The following is a 23,413-nucleotide window of genomic DNA, read 5'->3' as shown; positions in this document are numbered from 1 at the left end:
GCCCGACAGGTGAGAGATGTTGCCAAAAGCTTATGCCAGGCAAATATTAGAACGATTACACACACAAACACATTGGGGTACAAAGGCGATAAGTGATCATTTCCTTAAACAATTTGGCTGTATTGGGATTTTTTGAAATAGCAAAGCAAATCACGCGAGGATGTTTAACTTGTCAAAAAGTAAACAAGAAAGTGTTTCAACAAGCAGCCACGGGAGGAAGGAAAACAGCTTATAGACCTTTTGAAAGAATACAAGTCGATTTTACTGAATTGCCTAAGATAGGGAGAATAAAATATTTACTAGTAATAGTAGATCATTTAACACAATGGGTAGAAGTTTACCCTGTAGCACGAGCTACGGCACAGATGGTAGTAAAAATCTTATTAGAACACTTAATACCTAGATATGGGATAATCCAGTATATTGATTCTGATCAGGGCACACATTTTACTTCTAAAATAATAAAATTATTATGTCAATCATTAGGTATTCAATGGGAATACCACACTCCGTGGCACCCACAAAGCTCAGGGAAAGTAGGAAGAATGAATCAAACAATAAAACAGCAATTGGCTAAATTAATGATTGAGACACAGATGTCCTGGACGAAATGCCTACCATTGGCACTATTAAACATAAGAACTAAGCCACACAGTGAGACTGGATTATCGCCATATGAAATGTTATATGGAATACCTTACTCCCAAGGGATGCCCCTGGGGAATAATGTAGTTGAAGATTATAGTATCCAAAAATATATAATATCCATTGGAAAAAGGTTAAAAGAACTACGAGAGATTGGGATGATGGCTCAAACACCACCATTAGGATTTGCAATTCATCAATTAAAACCGGGAGATAAGGTTCTGATAAAAACATGGAAAGAAGAAACCTTATCTCCCCTCTGGGAAGGGCCTTTTCTTGTTTTATTAACTACAGAAACGGCTGTGAGAACTGCTGAAAAAGCATGGACACGTGTTGCAAGTGAAAGGTCCAGTGAAGGAGTGGAGAGTCACATCTGAGCCCGGAGAAGCCAAGCTAACCATCAGACGAACTTAAAGAGACCTTCATCAAGAAGCATAAGCTAAGTTGCTGTGGGAATTTCATTGTAACTACTCCTGTAGAATTAGTGGACAGGGATAAATACCTATTAGGAAAGGTAATTTAGTCCGTTGTGTAAACGGTGTTGTTTATTTTTAAGGGCAAAGTGTTCTACATGTTTTAAAATATATCATTTTCCAAAAAAGAAGTCAAGGATCTAGGAAACTAGAATTTTTGTGCATTCGCTGTGGGGCCACCACTCCCCTATATAACCTACCATGGGTTAGGCTTTATTGTTGTCAATTTAATCAAAGAGTGTTTCTTGATTGAAGGTTACCCCTTAAAAGATTAAGGAAGAGGGCAAGACCAGAGGGGAACGAGTGGTGCGGCTTGAAAGGTCTGCCAAGGGCTGCAACCCCTTCGGGCTGTGACCGCCGATCACTATGGCCCTGACCGGACCTCTTCTGGTCCTATTTGGGGTAAGCTCCTTGACTCTGGTTATGGCAAACAACTGCAGCCAGTGCGTAGTAACTACTAGGAGGGGACGGGTAAGTTCCCAGACTTTGGTTTATAATATCGAAATAAAAGAAAGAATAAGGGAATCGGTACAGCACAGACTACTATTTAACTCATTTTATCATGAAATAGAAACAGGAGTGGAATATGAAATTCCCACAGTTGCTAAAAATCTATTTGTAAATCTTGCTGAAAACATTGCTAAGTCATTAAATGTAACTAATTGTTATGTTTGTGGTGGAACAAACCAAGGTGAACGATGGCCATGGGAGGTTATGGAGAGCAATATTAGTAATCCTCAAATATGGAAAACAATGCGAGACAAAATACCAAGATGAGAACTGCTTTGTATCAAAATCGCTTAGCCTTGGATTATTTGCTAGCACAAGAGGGAGGTGTTTGTGGGAAGTTTAACCTTAGTAATTGTTGTTTAGAAATTGATGATGAAGGGGAAGCTGTAAATGAACTTGTAAAAGAAATGAAGAAAATTGCACATGTCCCAGTTCAGACTTGGACTGGAGTCGACCTAGAAGGATTCTGGGAAAACTTTATGGGAGGTGATTGGCTTACTAAAATCGGGATTGTTATATTGGGGACATTTGCAGGATTGTTAATAATTCCATGTTTTATACCTTGTTTTATTAGACTAATACACTCAGTTATACAAGGAATGCAGATAGCTACAGTACCTGTTGATTCAGAACCAGGGAAAGAGAAAACTCTTTCCCTGATGATACTAAAGACAAAAGAAGATTCAAAACTAATACCCATTCGGCAAGTACAAAAACAGGAATCAATGCCATAGAAAAAGAAAATGGGGGATTGTGAAATGTGCTTAACTGATTCGTGTCAGTGTGGACAGTGTTAGGGCCACAGGGTGAAGTGTGACCTTTGATTGTTTTGTCTGTATGGCCGCAGACGAGAAGGTGTGTCTTATCACAGACCAGACGGTGTGTCTATCACAGACGAGACGGTGTGTCTGTCGTGTCTGTGTTTTGCAGGAGCCACCTGGCGAACATTCTAGAATACCAACTTAAACCGGACCTGTTGTTATCTGCATAGTGACCTGTAAGAGGGGGGATACACCCATTTTTGGCAAGGGCCAACCATTTTAGAGGCAGTTATGAATATGTATTAGTGTAGGAGATATAAACCAAAAATGGGGTCTGTAAGGTGTGTGTCTTGGTTGGGCAGAGACCGCCGGCACACCCAGCACTGTTTGCTTGCCTTTATTCCTTTAATAAATTATAAATTCTAATTGGAATCCTGTTTGCGATTAAATCATTTATCACACGTCCCAACACAGATCAGCTCCTCCTGCCCCGAGGAAACGGCTCTGCTCCGTTGCCTTTCAGCCACAGCCCAGGGCCGCGGTGGCCATGGGGGCGGGGGGGTGGGGGGTTGGGGGTGGGCAGGCAGTTGCCTGGGGCCCTGGGGGTGGCAGCAAAGGCAGCCAGTGCCAACCTGCTGCGGCTGCCGAGATGGTGATGGAGTAGGTAAAAGTAAGACGTTGCAGAGAAGGGATTCAGCTGTTCGAGCTCTGTTTACTTGGTCTTTTCAGGTGTCGTCCCCCCGCCCCCCCCGTCAGTGCGACTCTGGGCTGGGACGCAGCACCAGCGCCCCGAGTGACGCTGCGCGTTCCCATGGTTGGGTACAGGACGAGGGCTGGGGGCTCTGCCCAGCTCAACCTGGGGATGTCTTTCACCGCTGCTCCTCCGCGGAGCCCCGCTCTGCCCAAACGCCCCTCCAAAGACCACTCTGCTCAGGAGCATCTCGGGCAGCCCCAGCGCTGCCCAGCCGGGAGGTCACACGGCATTCGGATACGGGGTTAATGCGCGGCCCCAGTCCCATCTGGCAGCAGGTTATCGGCCGGAAGCCACTTGGTCTCCTCTTGCTCAAAACCTTAAATCTCAGCCAGACGAGGTTCCCGGGGAGGGGGCAGGGGGGTGCGTCCTCAGCTCTTTGCTTGCCCCCACTTTGTGCAAGGCCAGGAGCCGGGTTTGGATGTGGCCAAAGCATTGCCCTATGTGGCACCTCCAGCCCCCGGCACACCGCGGGCAGGCTCAGCTCTCCCACAGACCCCTGCATCCCCGAAGCAGGACTGGGTGGCTGTAAAACACCCCCCAGGAGGCCTGATGGCCAGAAACCAATTAAGAAATTGCCTTTTGCTTCCCACTGGGTATAAGGGATTAAGGAGCTGCGAATGACCCAGGAACAGCAGGAGCTGCGAATGACCCAGGAACCAGCAGCACTGTGCAGCACAGGGACATTTCCACCCATTCTTTGGGACCTTCAGAGGTCCTAAAGAAGCCTGGGGCCAGTGTACACTGCTGAGCCCAAACAATCCCTGAGAAAGCCCACCGGGGCTGGGGCAAGCCCCCCGCGACTGGCGAGGTCTCCTCCTCCCTCGACATAAGCTTGCGCAGCTGTAAAAGCCTGGAGTTTAAGCCTGTCCTTGGCCCGGGAAGGAAAGCAGAGGGCTGGGGCCATTCCTCCAGCACATCCAAACAAGAAAGAGGCAGAAACACTTGTGGGTCCCCAAAAAAACTAGTTGCTGGACGAAACGGGAATAAGCAGCCAGGATTTGCCCCCAGTGGCGCCCGCCGCAATACCCTGTGTTGCAGACACTGTCCATTGTGGCAGCTCCACGGGGCTCATGCAAAGGGCCCCAGACTCTGAGAAGAAGATGCGGGGCGCAGACCCGCCATCCCCATTTGGAGCAGGGACCACCACGGCCTTTCCCTCCCCTCCAGTATCAGCTCAACCCCCTCCACGTTACCCTGCTCCATCGCCCTTGCAGCATCACGGACCCGCTCCGTCGCTCCCCCAGCACAGACCCACGCCCCTGCTGTGGTTCAGCCTCCAGCTCCATCGTGGAGCACCAAACTTCCCAGCCATATGCGGAAGTGGCCCTGCAGAAACCCCAGCGACGTCCCTCGCCTCCATTGCTGCCACTTACCCCGGCTCACTCACTGCCGCCTCCCCAGGAAGCCACCCCCAGGATGCATGGGCTCCCTTGGCCACCACAGCTCGCCACTGACCCCCCACACCCATCCCAATCCGCTCAAAGCTCCGCGAGGATTAGCCCAGCCCTGCCCGCAAATGGGATTACCAGCACCCAGCTGTCCTGAACGCCCCGGCTCTCAGCAGCCAGCCTGGTTTTGGTGCAGGATAACGCAAAGAAAACCCCAACATCAAGCAGGTTTGAGCATCCTCAAAATGCCTGCAGCCACCAAAGCTACTCACCGGCCCGGCACGAGCCCAGCAGTGCTGCGGGGAGGGCTGATGTCTCACCCAGGCGCAGGGACGTGCAGATGAGCAGCAACGGGGCTGCTGAAACCCCGTGGGGCGGCACACGGGTGCTGTGCTGAGGGTGCCGTGCCCGAGGATGTGGTTCTGTCCCAACCCTGGAGGATCTGGGGCAGAAGGCAGCAAATCTGTGCTGGGCTGAGCTAAGCCTCCCCTTGCTGAGCCTGCCAATTGCTGCCTGATCCGTTTACCTCTGGCCCTGGGTGACTGCCAGCCTTTCCCATCGTCCCTAATCTCAGCCGCGATTACACCCGGGGATGCTGGTACCGGCACGGCTTTGCTGTGTGACGTCTGGCCTCGGTTTCTGTCTCTCCCCAGAGTGGCACCCCAGCCCCCTGGCCTGATTCCTCCTTCCCTGGCCCCGCGGGCGTCCCCAGCCTGGTGAGCAACGGGTACCCACCCTACCTGGCCCCAGCGCAGGACCTCTGCAGCTTTGGTTCACGGACAGGGAAACTGAGGCACAGAGCAGCAGTCTACCAAATCACACCCTGTTCCCCACCCGCCGGGCCCGGGGAAGCTGACCAAAAGGCATCCTTGTATTTCTAAGATACTGTTCACTCTGAAGCAGAGTGATGAGCACTTAGACCTCAGCATTAGCCACTAATTTTAATGGCAGAAACATGAATCAAAAGTGCTTGCCACACTCTCCCAGCCCTCGTGGCTACCAAAGCCATTACCCAGCCTCAGCTCTTCTCACTTTGCTCCCTGTGACTCCGGCTGGCAAAATTGTCCCTGCCCCAGCAGGAATCGGCAGCAAAGCCTCCATGGTGACAGGAGACGACTCAGGGCTCCCAGCCCAGGCCAGGCAGCCCTGGCTGGTGGTGCTAAGGGGCGAGAGAGGCAAGCTGCATCCCTGATGTGCCAAAGGCCCGTACACACGTGCCATCATCACATGAAGAAGACAGGCCACGGCTGCTTCTCCCCTGGCCCAGCCTGCCCCGGGAAGCAGGATGAGCCTGGAGATGGCCACCACCTGGATGCTGCCTCCATCACCAGCCTGCAGGGGCTGGGGGTGCTGAGTGCTGGGGCAGGAGATGCTGAAGCACCCCAAAAAAAAAATAAAAAAAAAAATCACCTCAGTTTAATCCGTTGGCAACTTCAGCGCGTCTCTACACTGGGGGCAAATCCTCTGCTCCCCGCTGTGGGACGGACGCTGACCCCTGCGCCAGGGCTGGGGGTGGCAGGGGAGCCTTGGCTCTGAGAGCAGGGTGCGAGGGCTGCTGCATAATGCCTTGGAAACCCTGGATCGCCAGGAAAAACCTCCCCCGCAGAGGGAGCAGGCCGTGGTGGGCCCCAGAGCTCCACGTGCAAGCTCCCGAAGAGCAGCGGTGGCTCCCGGACAGGCAGGGCGTTAAATCGACCTGCTGCCCCTGCCGTGGTATCAGCGGTGGAAGTGGCAGACACCCAAATTCTGCGCTGCACCCCTGGGGCACAGCCTGGCCCAGGTCCCACCTCGCAGGTCCCACCTGAGAAGACGACGTTGCCTGAAAGAGCAGCGCGATGCAGGGACAGCTTCAAGCAGACTTTTGCACGCTCAGGCCCCTGAAATCCTTCAGCGAGGGGTTCAGAAAAAGCAACACCTGCTGATGGCTAAACCTGCATCTCCTCCAAGGACGCTCTAGCGACCCTTTGCCTCTGAGCCAGACCTGCTCAATAACTCTTAGACTTATTTCTGCAAGCGAATGCCCAGGAGGAACCCAGGGGAGGAAGGGGAAGATTCCGCTCTACGCCTGGACGATGCTACCAGCGCTCCTGGCACATGTGCTGGAGAACTACTTTCCATCCGCTTTCGCTGGCCTTGAATTTCTGTCCCTAGCTTTTACATTTGTGGGGTAAGGCAGGAGGGATCATTGATGGTACCTGCATGGAAAACAGCTGCCAAGTAGGTAAGGTCTTCTGTAAAAGCAACCACACCTTAAGGGCCTCTTAATGAGGTGCTGAGAGGACGCTGCTCCCACCAACCGCTCCTGGTCTCCCCCCAGCCAGAACTGAGGGCTCTGGCACATGCAAAAATTACGCAGCTTTGCTGTGCTGCAGGGAAATCAAAGGCGAGAAAGTAAAAGCCCGTGCAACCGGTGGTGCCGATGCAGTTTGCTTGCCTGCCCTGAGGATATGGAATGTTTCCTCAAACCGCAAAGTTCAAACGCGGGCACCGCTTAGGACCGTGGGCCGCGGTTTAACTTTTCACCTTCCCATGGAAATCAGCCAGCCAGGAATAAGAACTTAGGGCAACCGGGAAAGGTATCGTCCTTCTGCCACCAGACACGATGCTGCTCGGTGGCACTAACACCCTCAGCACAGCTGCCACGGGGGGACTGGTGACCCCGTATCAGCATCGGCACAGGGGAAGGGGGTCCTGCCCCTTCCCTGAGATGTGGGCATCCTCCTCCCCCCGAGCACCTCTCCGCTGTCATTTACGGAGCTTTGAATGGAGCAGCCAGCCGAGAAGGGATGCCAAGACATCCCCCGGCCGCAGGATCCTGGCTGAGTGCTGTCCCCGCTCCCCTTGCCTCAGTTTCCCATTTTTGCATCCCATCCCCTTCCCAACCCTTCAGCTAGAAGCGTTTTCCCAGTGATACAAACACCCATCTCCCCTGGCCTGGGTGCAGGATGGAGCAAAACAGGTCATCTGCAGGCAGCGGGCTCCTCTCTTCCCGTCCCGGCATAGGGGGGATGCCAACAAAAAAAACCAAAAACACCTCTGAGAAAGCTGCAAGTCGTGTGTGGGGCTGGGGTCCTCAGAGCACAACATGCATCAACTTCTGCCTCCTTTCTGGCAGGCAGAGAACCCTGCCTGCTTCTGCCCCTCCAGCAAGGGGCAAAACCCCGTTGCAGGCTCTGCTTGCGTTTGCTTTCAGCCCCGGGGAGCCTGCCCGTACCCCGCCTCTCGACTTTTGGTTACCAAGCAGACGAACCGTTGTTTCTCCATCAAAAAGGTTCAGGGGAAAGAAACGAAACATGAAAAAAAAAAACCAAAAACCAAAAACAAAAAAAAACCCAATCAAAAAAACAACCAAGTGGAGCCAGACAGAGCACAAAGACAGACAGGGGAGGCAGCGCATGGCACATGGCCTCCGCTCCAGAAATCTTACACGCCCACAGGAAGGTATAAATAACTATAAATTTATTAGTAAAGCAAAACCATTTGACACTCACACAGAAGAGCGGGATGTGTTAATACAATATATATACACACGTACATGGAGTATCATCTTAGAAACACACGGAGAGCAGTGTTAAAGGCACTGCAAGCCACACAAACCTCGCCATCCTTGGCCACGATTTCCCATGGCCCTGGGAACTCTGCCAGAGGCACGAGTGCAGGTTAGGAGGAGCCCGAGAACCTCACCGGGCACGAAATCCCTCGGACCCGTGGCCTGGAGGCGTTCGGAGATGAGCCCCATGGTCCAGCTCCCTCCCTGCTGAGCATCCCGGGCACGCTGCGAGAGCAGCATCTTCACATCCGGAAAGCGGCGGAGGTGGCTGCCGGGAGACACTGCGGGGGCGGCTGGGGAGAAGCTGGGCTCACCAGGGCCAAGGGGGAGAGCCACCGTCCCCAGACCTCACCAGCCCGCCGATATTGCATCTCAGCATTCTGTCTGCACGCGCAGGAACCTTCCCACACATGAACTCACTGCCTGACAAAGGAAGAGTCAAGCTCTGAAGAACAAAAAGGTGGTTTTTTGCTTAACAGCCAGGCTCTGGCTGCAGCCTGGACTTGATGGTAAATACCCAAGGGAATCACAGAAAGCGCTCTCCTCCCTCCAAACAGTGCAAGGCCAGGCTTGAGCACCCAGAGATGGTCCCAAACCACTGTCAGATGACGCTTTCCCCCTCGCCACCTGCCCCAGCGCATGGGCCCCAAGACCAGAGCGTGCACCTCTTCCCACCCAACTCGCAGGGACGGCGTCTGCTCCCCGGCGAGCTGGCAGGGCCACCTGGGCATACCAACGGGATCAGGGGTGTCCACACCACAGCTCGCTCGGTTCGGCCACCTGCCTGACGCATGCAGCCACTCAGCGGGTGTCCCCAGGGAACTGAGCAGTCCAACCCCAGCCCAGCGCCATGACTTCTCCCAGGAACGTCTGACAGCCCTTCACTGACTTAACCCCGAGCCTTGGAGATGTGGCAAAGGGACCCACCATGGAAATGGCCACTGTCACCCCAGTGCCCATTTCCTCCAGCTCTGCTCTGGCTCCTGGTCCTGGCTTCAACTCCCTTGCCAGAGCCAGCTGTACCACGGACACGATCCGGCCAAGCCAAGCTGCCAGGCCACAGGTATCAGCGAGACGGACAGCCTCATGGAGGGGGAAGGACCAGAAGCACCCACTGGATTCCAGCAAGATTCGGGTGCCAAACACCTGACTTCGTCAACGGTGGTTTGGTACCACCTGGATCCAGCCTGGAAGAGGAACTGGGGGCGTGGGGGGAGGAGAGGGGGAAGAGACCCCGCAATCAAAATGGAAAAAGGGATGAAAACCAAACCGCCGCTTGCAAGTAAAGAATTGAACAAAGGGCAGAGAAGCCTAGAAGGTCTTATAAACGTATAAGCAAAAGAGCCGTGGAGGGGAAGGGGCTGGGACACAGCTAAAGGCATCCTGTGGGTAGGGTAAGGGGAAGCGAAGACGGGGAAAAAAGCCCGGGTAAGAGACTACCTTATTTCTGGACCCAGGAAGCCAGAGGAACAGCAACCCTAGAGAGCAGAATTTATCTTCTGGACAATATCCACACCGCCTCCAGCCAGCCTAACCCTCCCCGCCACCTCCCCAGTGGTATCCCACGCTCGAACCGCCTGCCGAAGAGAACAGCCCATCGGGAGGGACCATCCCCTACGCTGCCCTACAGAGCATCCCCCGGCAGCCTGGCAACCACATCTCAAAGACACACACGAGCACTTGCCGTGGGGGCTGATGCCACACCAGCTCCAGCACGGCGACCCTCTTGGGTGCTGTGGGGCGGTGAGCGAGGCCCAAGCGGAAGCAGCATGAAGCAGCCCAAAAGTCTCTTGAAATAAACGTCAGAGGGGAAGTACAACACAGGGACAGAGTAGAAACATGTTCTACTCCCCAAGGGGCTTTGGCCACAACTGCTCTTTGGTTTGCAAAGGAAAAACCAGCAGTTAGCAGAGAGCCCTTCATGGTGTAATGCCCAGGGAGGACAACCATCGGTGCTCCGGGCCAGCCCCTGCCTCCCCACCCAGCACCATGCTCCTGACACTCATGTGCCTCCTGCTACTTCCACCACCTCTCACCTCATGGTACAAAACATGACCAAAAGGCACAGCAACGGAGACGGACCTGCTTCCCCGGGTACCCAACACAGCCGCTTCCAACTAGACAATCTCCCTCGAAAATAAACATACCCGAGGCTCTCGGAGGCTGCTCGGCCACCTGCTCCACACAGGTCCCCCACCTGCCAGCGCCAAGGTCTGGCAGCAGAAGCCAGCATGGGCTTCTACTGGATTTGGGCTGTTGCAGGGCAGCAAACAAGATGAAGAGACCGAATCCCCATGAGCCCACAAGCCAGTCCTACTTAACGACGCTCTAAAGCCACATCAAGACGTTTTCCAACCTGGAGGCACCTACTCACAGGCACTGGCTGATGACCTGGACCTGTGCTGGTCCCTGCTGAGCTCCCCACAGCATCCCCTCTCCCCCCTGGCGTGGGCCCTCAAGCACACAGCCCTGATGATGCTTCCTCTGCCCACGGTGCTGCTTGGCTGTTGCCACATCCTAAGCAGAGCCGGAGCTCCTTGCTGGGACACCGAGGGCTTTCCCAGCTGCTCAGCGTGAGGGAAATGCTCCCCAACGGTCCCTGTGCCCAGCTGGTACCCAGGGAACAGGATCCAGCAGCTCTGTGGCCAGCACGTGGTGCAGAGCTCTGTCCGGGTCCCACCACCACACTCCTCTGCCCCGAGCACCTGAGGCCGTCCAGCCACCTGGGGCCCTGGGGAGGGAAGAGAGCACGGCACATCCCCTCAGGGGCCATGCCAGTGATTTCTCCAAACCTCACTCTAGCCAGCAGCTGTCCCAGAAAGAAATACAGCTACAACCCCTGCTCCCCCGAGGCTCCAGCAGCCTCCAGTCTGTGCTCCTCTCTTGCTAAAGACGAGCCTCTCTGCAAGCTCCCAGCTCCGGGCACCAATCCTGGATGCCGGTGCTGTGCTCAAGCGGTCAGGGCAAGTGCTGAACCCATGGCTCTGTGGGACCCGCGCCAGCAGTGCTGGGCTGCCTGGGGCAAGACCAGAGCTAACCATGGCCCTGAGGCAGGAAGAGAGCAAGGGGTCAGGGGGTGCCGCGCTCCCTGGCTGGCCCCGGTCCCACGCTCGCAGCCTCGGTCACCCACCAAGCCCTTCTGCAAAGACAGGGTTAGCCTTCCTTGGTTTTACTCCTCATTTTTACTCCTACAGTAAAGCATACACTGAACTTACTACATATTAAACAGCAAAAACCAGCTACCTAGAACCAAAGAGCCTTTTAAAAATCCAAGTTATCACTTTTTTTTTTAAAGATCCAGTATGACATCAAGTTAAACTATACAGTATGTTTTTAATGAATATTAACAAACTGCGTTAAAAAAAAAAAGGCAAAAAAAAAAAAAGCAAAAAGAAACACAGACAGAAAACTTGGTAGGAAGTTCCACATCCTTGAGGGAGCATGAAGTACGATAACTATCGGTCCCTCTTCCTTGGGCAGCAGATAGCAAGGTCTGCTTTAAGCTCCTTAAAGCTGCACATGAAAGAAGACTCAGCCCCAGGGTCAGACCTGTCATTACCCGTCCCAGCCCCCAAAAACACACCCCGTTCCCCCTCACTGTGCTGAAACTGGGGGCAAAAAACCTTTCTCCACCTTTCAGATGAGCATTCCCTACCAGCAAAGCAGGCACAGCCCAACGCTCTGCAAGGTTTGTATTTCTCTACTTGCCATGGACAACATTTATTAAACTTGTCCTAATCACCTGTGCAGCACACGGGCAACTCACTGGCTGCTGTTCACTAATTACAGCTCATCACAACACTCTTCCTCATACGGGAGCCAGACAAGGTCACAGAAGAGCTGAGGCCGGCAGGGACCTCTGGAGGTCGTCTCATCCAACCCCCTGCTTGGGCAGGGTCAGCTACACCAGGTTGTCCAGGACCGCATCCTGACAGGGCTTGAATACCTCCAAGATGGATATATTTAACACCTTTGTATCTCCACGGAGAGGGGGAGGCTGGTGGGCAACCTATTAAGCATGCCTTCAACCCCCAAGGCATCTAACTGGCCTGTAATGGGTCTCTTGGTTGTGAGAAACCAGCAAAATCCTGCAGAGGAAAACACCTGAGGCTGCATTGACCTTGCTAGGGGAAATTTATTTTTAAGTGATGTTTACAAGAACTGTGCAAAACCTGAAAAATACAGAAGAGGTAAAGAAGGAGTAAAGGAGTAAAACAGGACTCCTGCAAGACGGGGGGGGGTAAAAAGTACGTTCCTCCTTCACCCACTGCTAACCTTCCCCTCGCTGTGTAGCCGAGCCCGCAGACCAGGAAGGATTCTCCTGGCTCGCTCTGCTTTCCCCCAGCAAATCAGACCAAGCCCCTGGCGCAGGCATGGGTTACCATCAGTGATGGTAACGTCTCCGAAGTTGTAGGTTATTAGTAGTGTTCGCCTCACCCTTTAGTGTTCGAACTGCTGGGATGACCCTTTGCCTGACACCCCTGGAGGTATGCCAATGGCCCAAGTGGTGCAAAGAGGGAAGGGGCCTTGAGGCGCATCTTGGCAGGAGAGCTAAGCCCCTTGGGAAGCAGCTCTTAAACGCCAGGAGTAGGGCACGGAGGCTCTCCTCGCCATGCTCTCCGGTAGTGGCGCAGCGCTTGCTACTCTACCCCGTGCTGCTGGCAGGGACAGGGGCGGGCAGGCTCGCTCAGAACCCTCGCAGAGCGTGACAGCCAGCAACTGCAAAAGCAGCAATGCCAAAGTGCTTTTTGGAGCTGTGCAGCCCCATGGCTTTTCCCTTTCTACACTCTAGAAAGAGGGAGAGCAGGGGAGGTTGGGGCAGTCAATCAATGCTAATGATCTGAAATGGTCCTTTCAACTGAGCTTGGACCAAGAAAGTTGGGAGATCCCAGCAGCGGAAACCTGCTACTTCTCCCTGAGCCGCACACCCTGGGAGAAGGGAGAGCTGGCTTTGCCTTGCTCCTGAGCCCTCTCCAGGAGGAGAGTTGCCCAGCCCTCCCTTCTGACCCCATCAGGCAGGGCAGGGGAAAGAGGCCGCACGCGAAGGGCTGGTGCCCGCAGCAGGCAGCTGAGCTCCCAGAACTGGAACTGCAGGTACAGCACAAACTACAGTCCAGGGGACGCCAGGCAACTACAGACATCGTTTCCTCTCCCCACCACCCTCCTTTCCTCTCCACCCCTTCGAGCTTTTCCTGTCGTCCCTGTGATACAGGTGGTGTATCAACCACAGAGGCCGGAGGAAAGTTTACCTGCCTGCCCACTGTACCTCCCCTTTCCCCCAAACTTGCTGGAGGCCGTCTACAACCTAGGAGAGGGAAGAGGAGGCCGAGGCTCAGGAGTGCCACATGCAAGCTGAAAGCCACCGAGGGACAGGAGGCTCACGGCAAGCAGGCGGCCACCTGGTAGGTGCCCTCGGCTGTGTGCTGGACACTGTGCTCCTGCAGCAGGCCCAAGTCCAGGAACCGTTCCCCGCACCACATGCACTTGTACTGCTGCTCCCGGGCGTGCACGCTGTGGTGCTTGTTGAGGTGCTCGCGCTGCTTGAAGGCCTTCTCGCAGGAGGGGCACTTGTAGGGCTTCTCGCCCGTGTGCACGCGCCGGTGGCGCTGCAGGTCCGAGGCGTACTTGAACCGCTTTTCACAGTCGGGGCACTTGAGGGGCTTCTCGCGGGCTGGGTCGCAGCGGTGCTGCACAAACTCGGAGGAGGAGAAGAAACGTCTCTCGCAGAGCGTGCACTTGAGCGGCTTCTCGGCGCAGTGGGCCAGCTGGTGCTTCTGCAGAGCTGAGGCCCGCTTGTAGGACTTGTTGCACACTGCGCACTTGAAGGGCCGCTCTGCATTCTGCACGCACTTGTGCCGCAGCAGCTCTGAGGACTGGTTGAAGCCTTTCTGGCACACGTTGCACTTGAAGAGGTTTTCTATGCCATGCACGTGCTGGTGGTACACCAAGTGCGAGGGCTGCACGAAGCCCTTCTCGCACAGGTTGCACTTGAAGGGCTCCTCGGCCTTGTGCGTGCGGCGATGGCGCATGAGCGCATACTGCTGCTTGAAGCTCATCTGGCAGAGGTCACACTTGAAGGGCCGCTCCTCGCTGTGCGTGCGCTCGTGCTGCCGCAGGTCCGAGGGGCGCTTGAAGGCCTTCTGGCACTCGCCACAGCGGAAGGGCCGCTCCCCGCTGGGCGTGCAGGGGTGCTGCAGCAGCTCTGAGGACTCCTTGAAATGCAGCTCGCAGATGTTGCACTTGAAGAGGTGCTCCCCCGAGTGTGCGTACATGTGGCGCACCAGGTGGGACCGGTGCTTGAAGGTCTTCTCGCACACTGTGCACTTGTAGGGCCGCTCTGAGCTGTGCGTCCGTTTGTGGTGCACCAGGTGGGACGACTGGCTGAAGCTCTTGTCACATAGTGTGCACTTGTACGGCTTCTCACCCGTGTGGATGCGCTCGTGCCGGGAAAGCTCCGAGAGGTGCTTGAAGGTTTTCTGACAGATGGAGCAGCTGTAGGGCTTCTCCGAGGGGTCGAGAGGCTGCGAATGCTCCGCCTCGGGAGGCTTGTAGGTCTTCTCACAGATAGAGCACTTCATAGCATTGCCATTGTGGACATTGTGGTGCTGCGCCAGCGAGGTCAGGAGGGAGAAGCCCATCTTGCAGACACCGCACACAAAGGGCTTCTGCTCCACCTGGATGCACTGGTGTTCGAGGAGGTCAGTGGCCTGGTGGAAGATCTTCAGGCACTGGGTACACTGGAAAGAGCGGTCATGGCCTGGCAAGCACTGGTGGTCATGGGGGTTGGAGAGGTGGGCAAGGTCGTGGCCACACACACCGCATTTGTGGGACGGCTCTCCAGCCTGGATGGGGGCGTGCTGGTGGTGCTGCAGCCCGGGGTCTGGCTGGAGCAGGATGCCGTAGACGGCACAGCCCAAGGGGTTGTCAGCAGTGCTGGGCGGGATGGAGTGCTCTGGGAGGGCGGCTGCCCCAGCGTGGTGCTGCTGTGGTGGCGGCGGCTGCTGCTGTGGTTGCTGCTGTGGCTGCTGCCAGCTTTCTGACATGCTTGGGAGAAAAAAACGGGATTTTAGCAGTGACAGCTTCAGCTTCTTGGTTGAAAGGGTCCAAGTAAAAACCAAAATTGAAAGTATCCAAGATCCTGATTCCCCTTAGCTGATCCCCTGAAGTCGAGGGCAGAAAATCCAGCCCACAGCCAAGATCTTGGGAAGCAAAGGGGTGACTAAGACTCCACAGCCTCCTCCTTAGATCAGCACAAGTTCTTTGTGGACTGATTTGGTTTGGCTTTTTCTTTTTTGGACAAAAGAACAGGAGGCAGAAGCAAGTGCCTTGAAGACAAGAGAAGGCCCTTCTCCGTACTGGCTGTGATGTGCTCACATTTGTAAAGGGTGAAGGAAGTGGCCCAGGGGGCAGCTCGCTCTGCAAGGAAGAAGACAGCTCATATCAGGTCTCAGAGGAAAGACAGGCGACTCTCCAGTCAACCTCCCCCCATGGCTCACTTTAAAAACTCTCCCGCATCCCGGCAAAGCTACCAGGAAGCCCGTGTGCGGGAGCTAACCGGAACCGGAGCCCCCCGTGCTGCTGCTGTGCGAAGGGCCTGGGATAAGGCGTGCTGTGCCCGGCCGCAGCCAGGCACACGTTTGAGCAGCGTGCTCACCCGAGAGGCAGCACAACTGCCCGGGTGCCAGTCAGCCCAGCCCAGTATGCTGTCAATCACTGGATCTCCCAGCCCCACTGGGGGCACTGGCTGAGAACACTGGTCCCTCTGCACAGGCTGAGGTACGCCAAATGCTGTGCAATCAAGAAGCTACAGGGTGAGATTTTACAGATATCAAGGCAAACCCCAACCTGATCCCACCCCAGCTGAAACACCCCTGTGAAGCAGTTGTGCTCCTCCTGCAACTCTCGTATTGGGCACATTACCCAAGGGATGCATGTAAGAGATTTCCCCCTCTCTGCGCAGCACTTGTAGACTAGGAAGAGGCAGAGCGCTCAAGGGAAGATTTGCCCTTAACATTATCCTATCCACAGAAAAAACACAGAACCCACAGGTATCACATGCAGCAGTATCTGTGAAGGCATAAGAAGTGTTAAAGCAACCTGAAGCTGAACCTCCTACCAAACCATGGAATAAAAGTCCCCTGGAGTCGAACAACCTACACCAAAGGTGCTGCCTGGCCTTACTATAGAGCATCACAGCGCTGTTGCTCACTGAAAAGTTCCAGTCTTTCTAGAGATGTCCAGTAAAACCTGATATCAACTCAGAGAAGAGTAAATACACCAGTGAGCAGCAGATAGCAGCAGTGCCGACACACCTCAAGAGAGAGGAAGGGTCCAGGCCCTGGCAAGCAGCAGTAGCCAGTGCTTCTGGGCCACAAGCCCCTAATCCTGCAAGAACACACGCATTTCTGCGTCGAAACACCTGCCCTCGCTCAGGGTAAGTAAAACCTTGGCCTTCCAGGTTTGTTGTATTCAAAACTAAGCGATAAGGAGCATCAGAGAAACTGACCAGTGTCCCCATCTCCCCCACCGCCCAGCTGAGACTGGATCGTGCCCCAGAGCTTGGGCAGCGCCGGGCCGCCCTTCTGCCTATGGACACACTGCATTACTTTGTCCGCCGGCACAATTTTGGGCGGAAGAATGCCCAAAGGCCCCATAGCAGCCCTCCCAGTACGCAGGATCTCATTCTCCTGTGCAGCTCACCCAGACCGTCGATGCAAAGGGAGGGCTGGCAGTTAGGGTACCTAGCACCTAAGCTCAACGGGATATGCAGCCTCAGCACAGCCCAGCCGCCACCTTTCCCGCAGGCAACATGAACCACGGCCGGAGCAAGCCAACAGCAAGGGCATCCCCAACCATCCTGCCCAACGGGGAGGGGGAGCTTGGGGAGAGCAAGAGATACCAACCTTGGCTTACCGAGGGCTCTGCACGGGTACCCGAGCCAGCTCCGAGCCTAACTCATCCCTCCGTGGGAGGTGGGAAGCGACAACCATTCAAGGAGAGAAGCCGGGAAAGCCGAGGTACTTTCAAACTGGAGCAGCGGCCCGCGGCACGGCCCGCTCCGGCATGGCCGGCTCCGACTCCCGCCTGCCCGGGCTCCCGCTGTCCGGGCCTCCCGCAGCCGGGCCCAGGCCGCCTCAGGGAGCGGCGCGGCGGGGCCCCGGGGCGCGGGGGCGGCCGGGGAGCTGGGGGACCAGCCGCCGCCGCCGCAGCCCGCGGCCAGGCCCGTCCCGCCGCTCGCCTCTCCCCATGGGACGCCTCCTCCGGCCCCGCCGGCCTGCGGACAAACGCGGCGGCGGCGCCCCGAGGCCTTTGCTGCCGCCGCCGCGCCGGGAGGCCCTGCGGTGGGGTGGGGGGCGGGGGCTCCCTGCCCGGCCGGGGCCGCCCCGGCGAGGCCCACACAAAGGGCGGCAGCGGCGGCCGGGCCCCTCACCTGCGGCGGGAGGCCCCTGTCAGCCCGCCCGCTCGCCGCCGGCGGGGCCGCGGCCTGCGCGCTGCGCCCGAGCCCCGCGCTGGCGTGGCGGCGGCACCCGGGAGGTAGGGGAGGGCAGGGGGCGCCGGTGGCGGAGGCGGGCGGCGGCGCGGTGCGGGAGGAGAGCGGAGCGGGCCGGGCCGGCGGCGGCGGAGGAGGCGGGGCGGGGCGGGCGGCGGCGGCTGCCCCCTGCCGGGCCGCGCCGACAACAGCGCCTCCGCCGGCACCGGCAGGGCGGGAGGGAGGGAGGGAAGGAAGGAAGGAAGGAAGGAAGGCCGGCCGCACCGGCTATGCGGGCCGCGCTGGTGGGGTACAGCAGCTCAGAGGAGGAAGAGGATGAGGATGGGGGACGCCGGGGCGGCGGCGCGCAGGGGCCTCCCCCGGCCAGGTGGGTGCGGCGGGACGGGCCCTTCGCGCGGGATAGGGGGTGAGGGTGCGGCGGGAGCCAGCGGGGCCGGGTGAGGAAGGCGCGGCCGCCTTCTTCCTCCTCATCCTCCTTCTCCTCCTCCCCTGTCCCTGCAGCGCCGGCCGCCCCCGCCTGCCCGTCCCCGCCGGCCTGCCGGGCGATCCGGAGCCGGAGGAGACCGTTAGCAACGACAGCTCCCTGCACGGCGGCCGCGTCCGCCGCTTCCCCCACGAGCGGGGCAGCTGGGCCACGCACGTCTACCTGCCCTGTAGGTAACGGCGACGGCGGGGAGCCCGCTGGGGCCCCGGGAGTCCCACGGGACCCGGCCGTCCCCGGTGGGGATCCGCGGGGTGTGGGGAGGGGAACCTGGCCCTGACGGCACTGCCCCGCAGACAGAGTCCAGGAGGAATTCCTGGAGCTGCTGGAGCTGCTGGTCTCACGCGCTCGCACCTATGTCGCCTCGCTGGCTGCCATGGAGGAGTTCCACCTCAGCCTCTCGCAGTGCGTGGTGCTGCGCTACCACTGGATAGACCCCTTCGTCCGCTCCCTCAAGGAGCGCCTGGCCCCCTTCCACAGGTAGGGACGGTGGAGCCCCGGGAGAGGCTCCTCGCACCCTGCCCTCTCCCCGGGCCTTGTGCCTCGCCAGCATCCACACCCGAAGCCATCTCTGGCAGCAGTAAAGCCCTGGGGAGTTTTTCTCCTTGCCTCGGGATCCAGCACTGGATAAGTCAGGTCCCGGCTCTCAAGGATGAGGCCAGAGCTGCGCCATCCCCAAAACCACGGGTGGGTTCATTCCTTACATCTGGCTCAGGCACCTGCTGAGCATCAGCTGCTTCAGGGCTTCTGTCCCTGTCAGGGCTTCAGAGGGCTGGAAACCGGGGCGGGGGAATGGATTAATTTGAGCCCAGAAAGATTCCGGTTGCACCGATTTGGGCCGCTTGCGGCATGCATTTGCCTTTATCTTTCCACAGCTTGGTAGAAATCCTGTCCCCTCCCTATTTGCTTTTTTCTTTTCTTCTCTTTTTCCCACTGACTGAAATAGAATCTTTCTTATTTCAGGTTCTTCTGTGTGGCTGACCAAGTGAAGGTTTACACCAACGAGAACAAAACCAGGTGAGCAAGCAGCAGGGCAGCCTGCCTGGGGAGGACGCTGGGCAAGGTGCTGGGCAGATGGGAAGCGTCATCCTGCCTGTCCCACGGTGGTTGGGCTGAGCGGTGTGATGCGGCAGCGTGCAGTCACCTTATTATCCAGAGGTTTCACACCTTTCCCCAGCCACTTGCGCAAATCTTTAGCTTCAGCGGTGATTCTCTGCAAGCCGTTGGTCTCGGTGGTGGTGGGTGAACCTCAGGCTGGAGGATTTCATTCTTCTGGAGAGAAGAGATCTGTTCACAACATGACCCGAGGCAGGCCTGTCTGCTGGGCTTCGATTTGTGCTGCAGTTTCCCAGCAGCTAAAAGGTGGCAGCCACGTTCGCCGCCATCTGGTTTGTTCTGTGGTTTCGCAAACCCCCCTGCATGCATGAGCGGCTTGGGGCAAGCGGAGCCGGGGGCCACCTCTTTTGGCAGCAGTGCTGGTTGTGAAATTGCAGTGCAGGTCTTCTAAGAGCTGGAGAGAAATAGCTCCAACAGTGCTCGTTCTCCTGGGTGTCAGCTTGGAAGCCTGATCCCAACTGAATGCAATTAAGTAGTTTAAATGTCAAAGCAAAGGTGATTAAAATTGTGAAAAGTTGCTGAATCTACTGGGAATGGCAGCCCACGATAGTCATGGGTGGGATGAGGCAGGTCCTGGATGAGAGTTAGTCTTCCTCTCTCCTCCTGGAGTCCAGAAAGCATCATCCAGACAGTCCTTGAGGAGGTACCTCTCTGTCACGTCTCTCCAGCTTGGTACTTCCCATTCCCCACTTCCCCTCCCGCCGTCAGACCCCTCTGGCAACTTCTGCTTTTTGAATGCAGCTCCCGCATGGGCACGGCGCCCCGCTGAAATACCCGGCAAGTCCATCCTTTGCCTGGAAAATGAGTTTTCACATCCCAAAAGGTGCTGAGTTAATCCAGTAAATCTATGGGGTGTATTGTCCAGTCCTGCTTCTCCCTGCTACCGCATCTTTATTTCTGTTTTTCTTCAGAATGCGGTCGTCGTCCTTGAATGCTTAAACCTGGCATTCCTCAAATTAGCTTTTGTTAGGGGGTAGGAAATTTGCCCGATAGGAATGCAGGGCTAAGTATGCTTGCAGAGGTGCTTTCTGCAGCAGGAAAGGGTGCTTGCTGTCTCTCCTTTTCTTTCTTTAGGACCTTTATTGGCTTGGAGGTCTCTGCTGGGCATTTCCAGCTGTTGGAGCTGGTCTCGGAGGTGGACAGAGTTCTGGAGGAGTTTGACCTTCCCACATTCTACAAGGTGAGTGGTCTCCTAATTACTTCCCTGCCGCTCCAGACACACCGTCTGGTTCCTCACCAGAGATCCATGAAGTGTTCACCCCAAATAAACAGGAGTGGTGAGGTTAGACTCGGAGATGGTCTCCTTGGGCCAGTTGGTGGTACTCATACTTAACACCTTAATATCCGTTCTCTTGCTGAGAATGGGACTAGCGCGAGTCTGACTTCTGTGTCGCGTGCTGTGCAGGAGGCTGAGGATGGTAACTGTCTGGTGGCCTCTGGAGGATCGGGTCTCTGGGGCAAAGGGCCAAAGTGTACATCACAGTTGCTGCCCTGCTCTGCGTGGAAGCAGGGTTGTCCTAGGATTGAATGGCCTTAGGGTGAGCCATGTGGACGATGCTCATGCCTCTTCCTTGGGCAGTTTCCCACAGCATCGGGTACTAGCTTTGGGGACACATTTGGGGCTTTGAAGGGCCAAACCCTGATTTCTCTGCCTCCAGAGCTGAGCAGGGGGCTCTTGTGGGTTATTCAGAAGTCACCCACCTACCCTCTCCAGGACTGTCCGTGAGAGGTTCTCTGTGTGGTTGGAAAAGCTTCTGCAGAGCTGACCGCAGTGGGGCTGGGAACCAGGCATCCTTGTACACTGGTGCCCAAGAGGGCTGGCATGGGGAGCCCAGGACTCGTCTCGCCTCCAGCACTGCCTGTATCAGCTCCGCAACTGCTGAGCTGGCAGAGGTGGCTTCCAGCTTTGGGATCCCCCTGCCTTTGGGATCCCCCTGCCTCTGCGATCCCAGCATCACACCAGATCTCCTGCTGCGGCTCCGTGCATTGAGCTCCTTTAGCTCTCACGATCTGATCCCTGTTTTGTCTTCAGGACCCGTCGTTCCATATCAGCTTGGCCTGGTGCGTCGGGGACATGTCTGGCAGGCTGGAAGGGCAGTGTCTGCGGGAGCTCCAGGTGCGTCCCCACGCAGTGTGGAGAGCAGGGGCAGAGCGGAGCTGGTGTCCAGCCACATGTCCCCGCTGAGGGCAGAGAGTGGGAAATTCTCTTCACTGAGCAAGACAAACTTCACTGGGTTGAAAAAAGAGAAGCTTTTGGGGGGACCATGAGTTAATCACCCTCTGGAGGCTTCCAGCCACAAACAGCCTTGTCCCTGACTGGGTTCAGAGAGGGAGCTGCCGACTCCATCCTCTGGCAGATCCACTCTCCTCGTACTGACTCCTGCATCTGTTTTCCAGGACATCGTGGATGGGTTTGAGGATGCGGCGCTCCTGCTGCGTGTCCAATGGGACCAAGTCCGTTGCAAGTCGGGGAACAAGTACTTCTACTTCCCCTTGAGGTAGGGGCCAGCGGGGCTGTGCGTTTGAGAGCCTCAAAGACCCTGGCGTTGAACCAAGGACTGTTCTCCAGCACAGCCCCAAGTGGCTGTCACGCATCTCCCACGCTCTTCTTGCCTGCTCAGCACCTCGGGGGTGTTTGTGGCCTCAAGTCGGGCTACTTCCAAGTTTGAGTTGCTGAATGAAGAAATGTGTGTTTGTAGCGGGTTTCGTTCTCGCTGCTGTATGTGCTGCTGTCAGCACCGGCGGTTCCAGCCATCCCACAGTGGCTAATTTTGCTGATTTTTAAAAAAAAAAAAATATTCTCTATAAAAGCCATAGATGCCTTACGGGAAGGAGGAAGAAGGTAGCGTGGGAGGTTTTTGCTAAAGGGAAAGTGTCTCACGCGGTTGGAAGTAGCGCTGACCGATTGTCGGGAGGCTGTGAGCATGCTTTGAGTAGCAGGATGCGAGGACACGGAGCTGGACTCTCACCAGAGCATCTCCCAGCTGTAAGCCAGGACAAGTTCCTGAGTCATGTTCTGCATCCCTCTCGCACTGCTGCTGCCTCTAGAGAGAAATTTCGCTATCCGATCCTTTTGCCAAACAGCAAAAGATGAAATCTGGAGGAGAGAGGTTGTAAACCCCTTGCGTTTCAGTGCTTTGGGCTGGCTCTAAAAGAAGAGCTTTGGTTTAAGATTGTGCGTGCCGTGAGCCCAGGACATTTTTGGTGGGCTGCTGCTCCCGAGGAGCTCACTGCCGTGCGTGGGCAAGCCCAAGAGAGGGCACTGTCAGCGTTTTCCTGAGCTGGAAGGGCCATGCCCACGGGTGAGTCAAGGTGCCGCAGCTCCTGCCCGGGCTCCGAGCTTCTTCCCCATGGGAACAGCACCCCGGGTGCTGTGATGACCCTGGGGACTGTTGGCTGGATGTCGGCCCTCTGGAGAAGCTCCATTTTAATCCTTTTGTTCCTGACGGGAGGGTGGCAGCAGCATCTCGAGTATTCGGAGCAGGATGCCGATGTGCTGCCCTGAATCTTTCATTCTGTGCCTGTCTGATGAAAGACTTCAGGACTTCTGAGCAGTAAAAATCTTGTTTCCTCGTGTCATAAAATTGTGTCTGTGGTATACTTCAAGCGTTCCCTTTCAGACGTGCCCAGCTCCCGCAGACTTTGGATGAGGCCATGCCTTGCAGATGCTTCTTGTGAGCTTGGTGCTGCCTTTCCCTGCACACGGGAAAGCCCCGGGAGCGTCGTGGCTGTGGGAGCGTCTCTGGCCCAGGCCGTGGGGTCTGCCAACGCCTGTGCCAGAGCCGGCTTTCAAAATCCTTAACAAAATTCTGTTAAGCCTGTAGCCGGTTGGTTCCTGGGATGGGGATCTGCGTGATAAGGCGTGTGATTACACCCCCGGGTTTTCTTTTGGTGGAGGAAAAGCAAACAAAGATGGATATATTTAGCCCCTGGGGACTTCCAGTGAAACTGGCTCTGGCACGACCGGTTTCTCTGTGGTCCGAGTCCAGCAGTGCCAGGTTAATGCTCAACTGGTGGCTGCGCTCTTTCCCCGGCGGGGCCCAGCCTGGCCCACGGCCCAGCCTTGTACCTCCGGCGGGTGTCAGGACTCCCGCTCCCGCCTTTGGGGGACGCAGCCGGGGCTTGGCAGCAGGGCTGCGGGGACAAAGTCTGGGGACAGGCGGGTGTTGGCACGGCCCACAGTGGCGCGCAGGGCGTGCACGGTCTGCGTGCCATGGGCCGTGCTCTGCCTGCAGACGGGCGTGG

At 56.5% G+C, this 23,413-nt stretch overlaps 2 protein-coding genes across 9 annotated transcripts; one reads left to right on the top strand and one right to left on the bottom strand.

Moving 5' to 3' along the window:
* Nucleotides 1–7,973: 7,973 nt before the first annotated feature.
* On the bottom strand, nucleotides 7,974–17,707 carry ZNF319 (zinc finger protein 319). Of its 4 annotated transcripts, none has more exons than XM_063333949.1 (2): nucleotides 16,985–17,707; nucleotides 7,974–15,125 (listed from the first exon to the last, which is right to left on the bottom strand). In XM_063333949.1, exon 2 carries the CDS (start codon nucleotides 15,122–15,124, stop codon nucleotides 13,460–13,462), a length of 1,665 nt encoding a protein of 554 aa, XP_063190019.1. In that variant the 5' UTR covers nucleotide 15,125; nucleotides 16,985–17,707; the 3' UTR covers nucleotides 7,974–13,459. The 4 variants fall into 4 exon arrangements, with proteins under 4 accessions (XP_063190019.1, XP_063190017.1, XP_063190018.1 ...); XM_063333947.1 differs by having other exon boundaries at nucleotides 16,995–17,707; XM_063333948.1 differs by having other exon boundaries at nucleotides 7,974–15,497; nucleotides 16,985–17,706.
* Nucleotides 17,708–17,809: 102 nt separating this feature from the next.
* USB1 (U6 snRNA biogenesis phosphodiesterase 1) lies at nucleotides 17,810–23,307 on the top strand. Of its 5 annotated transcripts, XM_063333942.1 has the most exons (8): nucleotides 17,810–17,938; nucleotides 18,073–18,224; nucleotides 18,349–18,532; nucleotides 19,016–19,069; nucleotides 19,230–19,414; nucleotides 20,243–20,348; nucleotides 21,201–21,284; nucleotides 21,566–23,242. In XM_063333942.1, exons 1-8 carry the CDS (start codon nucleotides 17,841–17,843, stop codon nucleotides 21,663–21,665), a joined length of 963 nt encoding a protein of 320 aa, XP_063190012.1. In that variant the 5' UTR covers nucleotides 17,810–17,840; the 3' UTR covers nucleotides 21,666–23,242. The 5 variants fall into 5 exon arrangements, with proteins under 5 accessions (XP_063190012.1, XP_063190013.1, XP_063190014.1 ...); XM_063333943.1 differs by lacking the exon at nucleotides 21,201–21,284 and having other exon boundaries at nucleotides 21,566–23,246; XM_063333944.1 differs by lacking the exon at nucleotides 19,230–19,414 and having other exon boundaries at nucleotides 21,566–23,237.
* Nucleotides 23,308–23,413: the final 106 nt, after the last annotated feature.

This window comes from Chroicocephalus ridibundus, chromosome 4, assembly GCF_963924245.1.
Source record: "Chroicocephalus ridibundus chromosome 4, bChrRid1.1, whole genome shotgun sequence".
Taxonomy (NCBI): Eukaryota; Metazoa; Chordata; class Aves; order Charadriiformes; family Laridae; genus Chroicocephalus; species Chroicocephalus ridibundus.
Note: the sequence above shows the minus strand (reverse complement) of the source record. Positions and strands in the feature narration are given on the sequence as shown.

Coding starts and splice junctions, on each gene's coding strand:
- USB1 (XM_063333942.1), top strand. CDS start 17,841: ATGCGGGCCGCGCTGGTGGGGTACAGCAGCTCAGAGGAGGAAGAGGAT. Junction 19,070..19,229: donor ACCAACGAGAACAAAACCAG/GTGAGCAAGCAG, acceptor ACCTTTCCCCAG/CCACTTGCGCAAATCTTTAG. Junction 20,349..21,200: donor ACCTTCCCACATTCTACAAG/GTGAGTGGTCTC, acceptor TTTTGTCTTCAG/GACCCGTCGTTCCATATCAG.
- ZNF319 (XM_063333947.1), bottom strand. CDS start 17,071: ATGGTTGTCGCTTCCCACCTCCCACGGAGGGATGAGTTAGGCTCGGAG. Junction 15,126..16,994: donor GTACCCGTGCAGAGCCCTCG/GTAAGCCAAGGT, acceptor TTTTCTCCCAAG/CATGTCAGAAAGCTGGCAGC.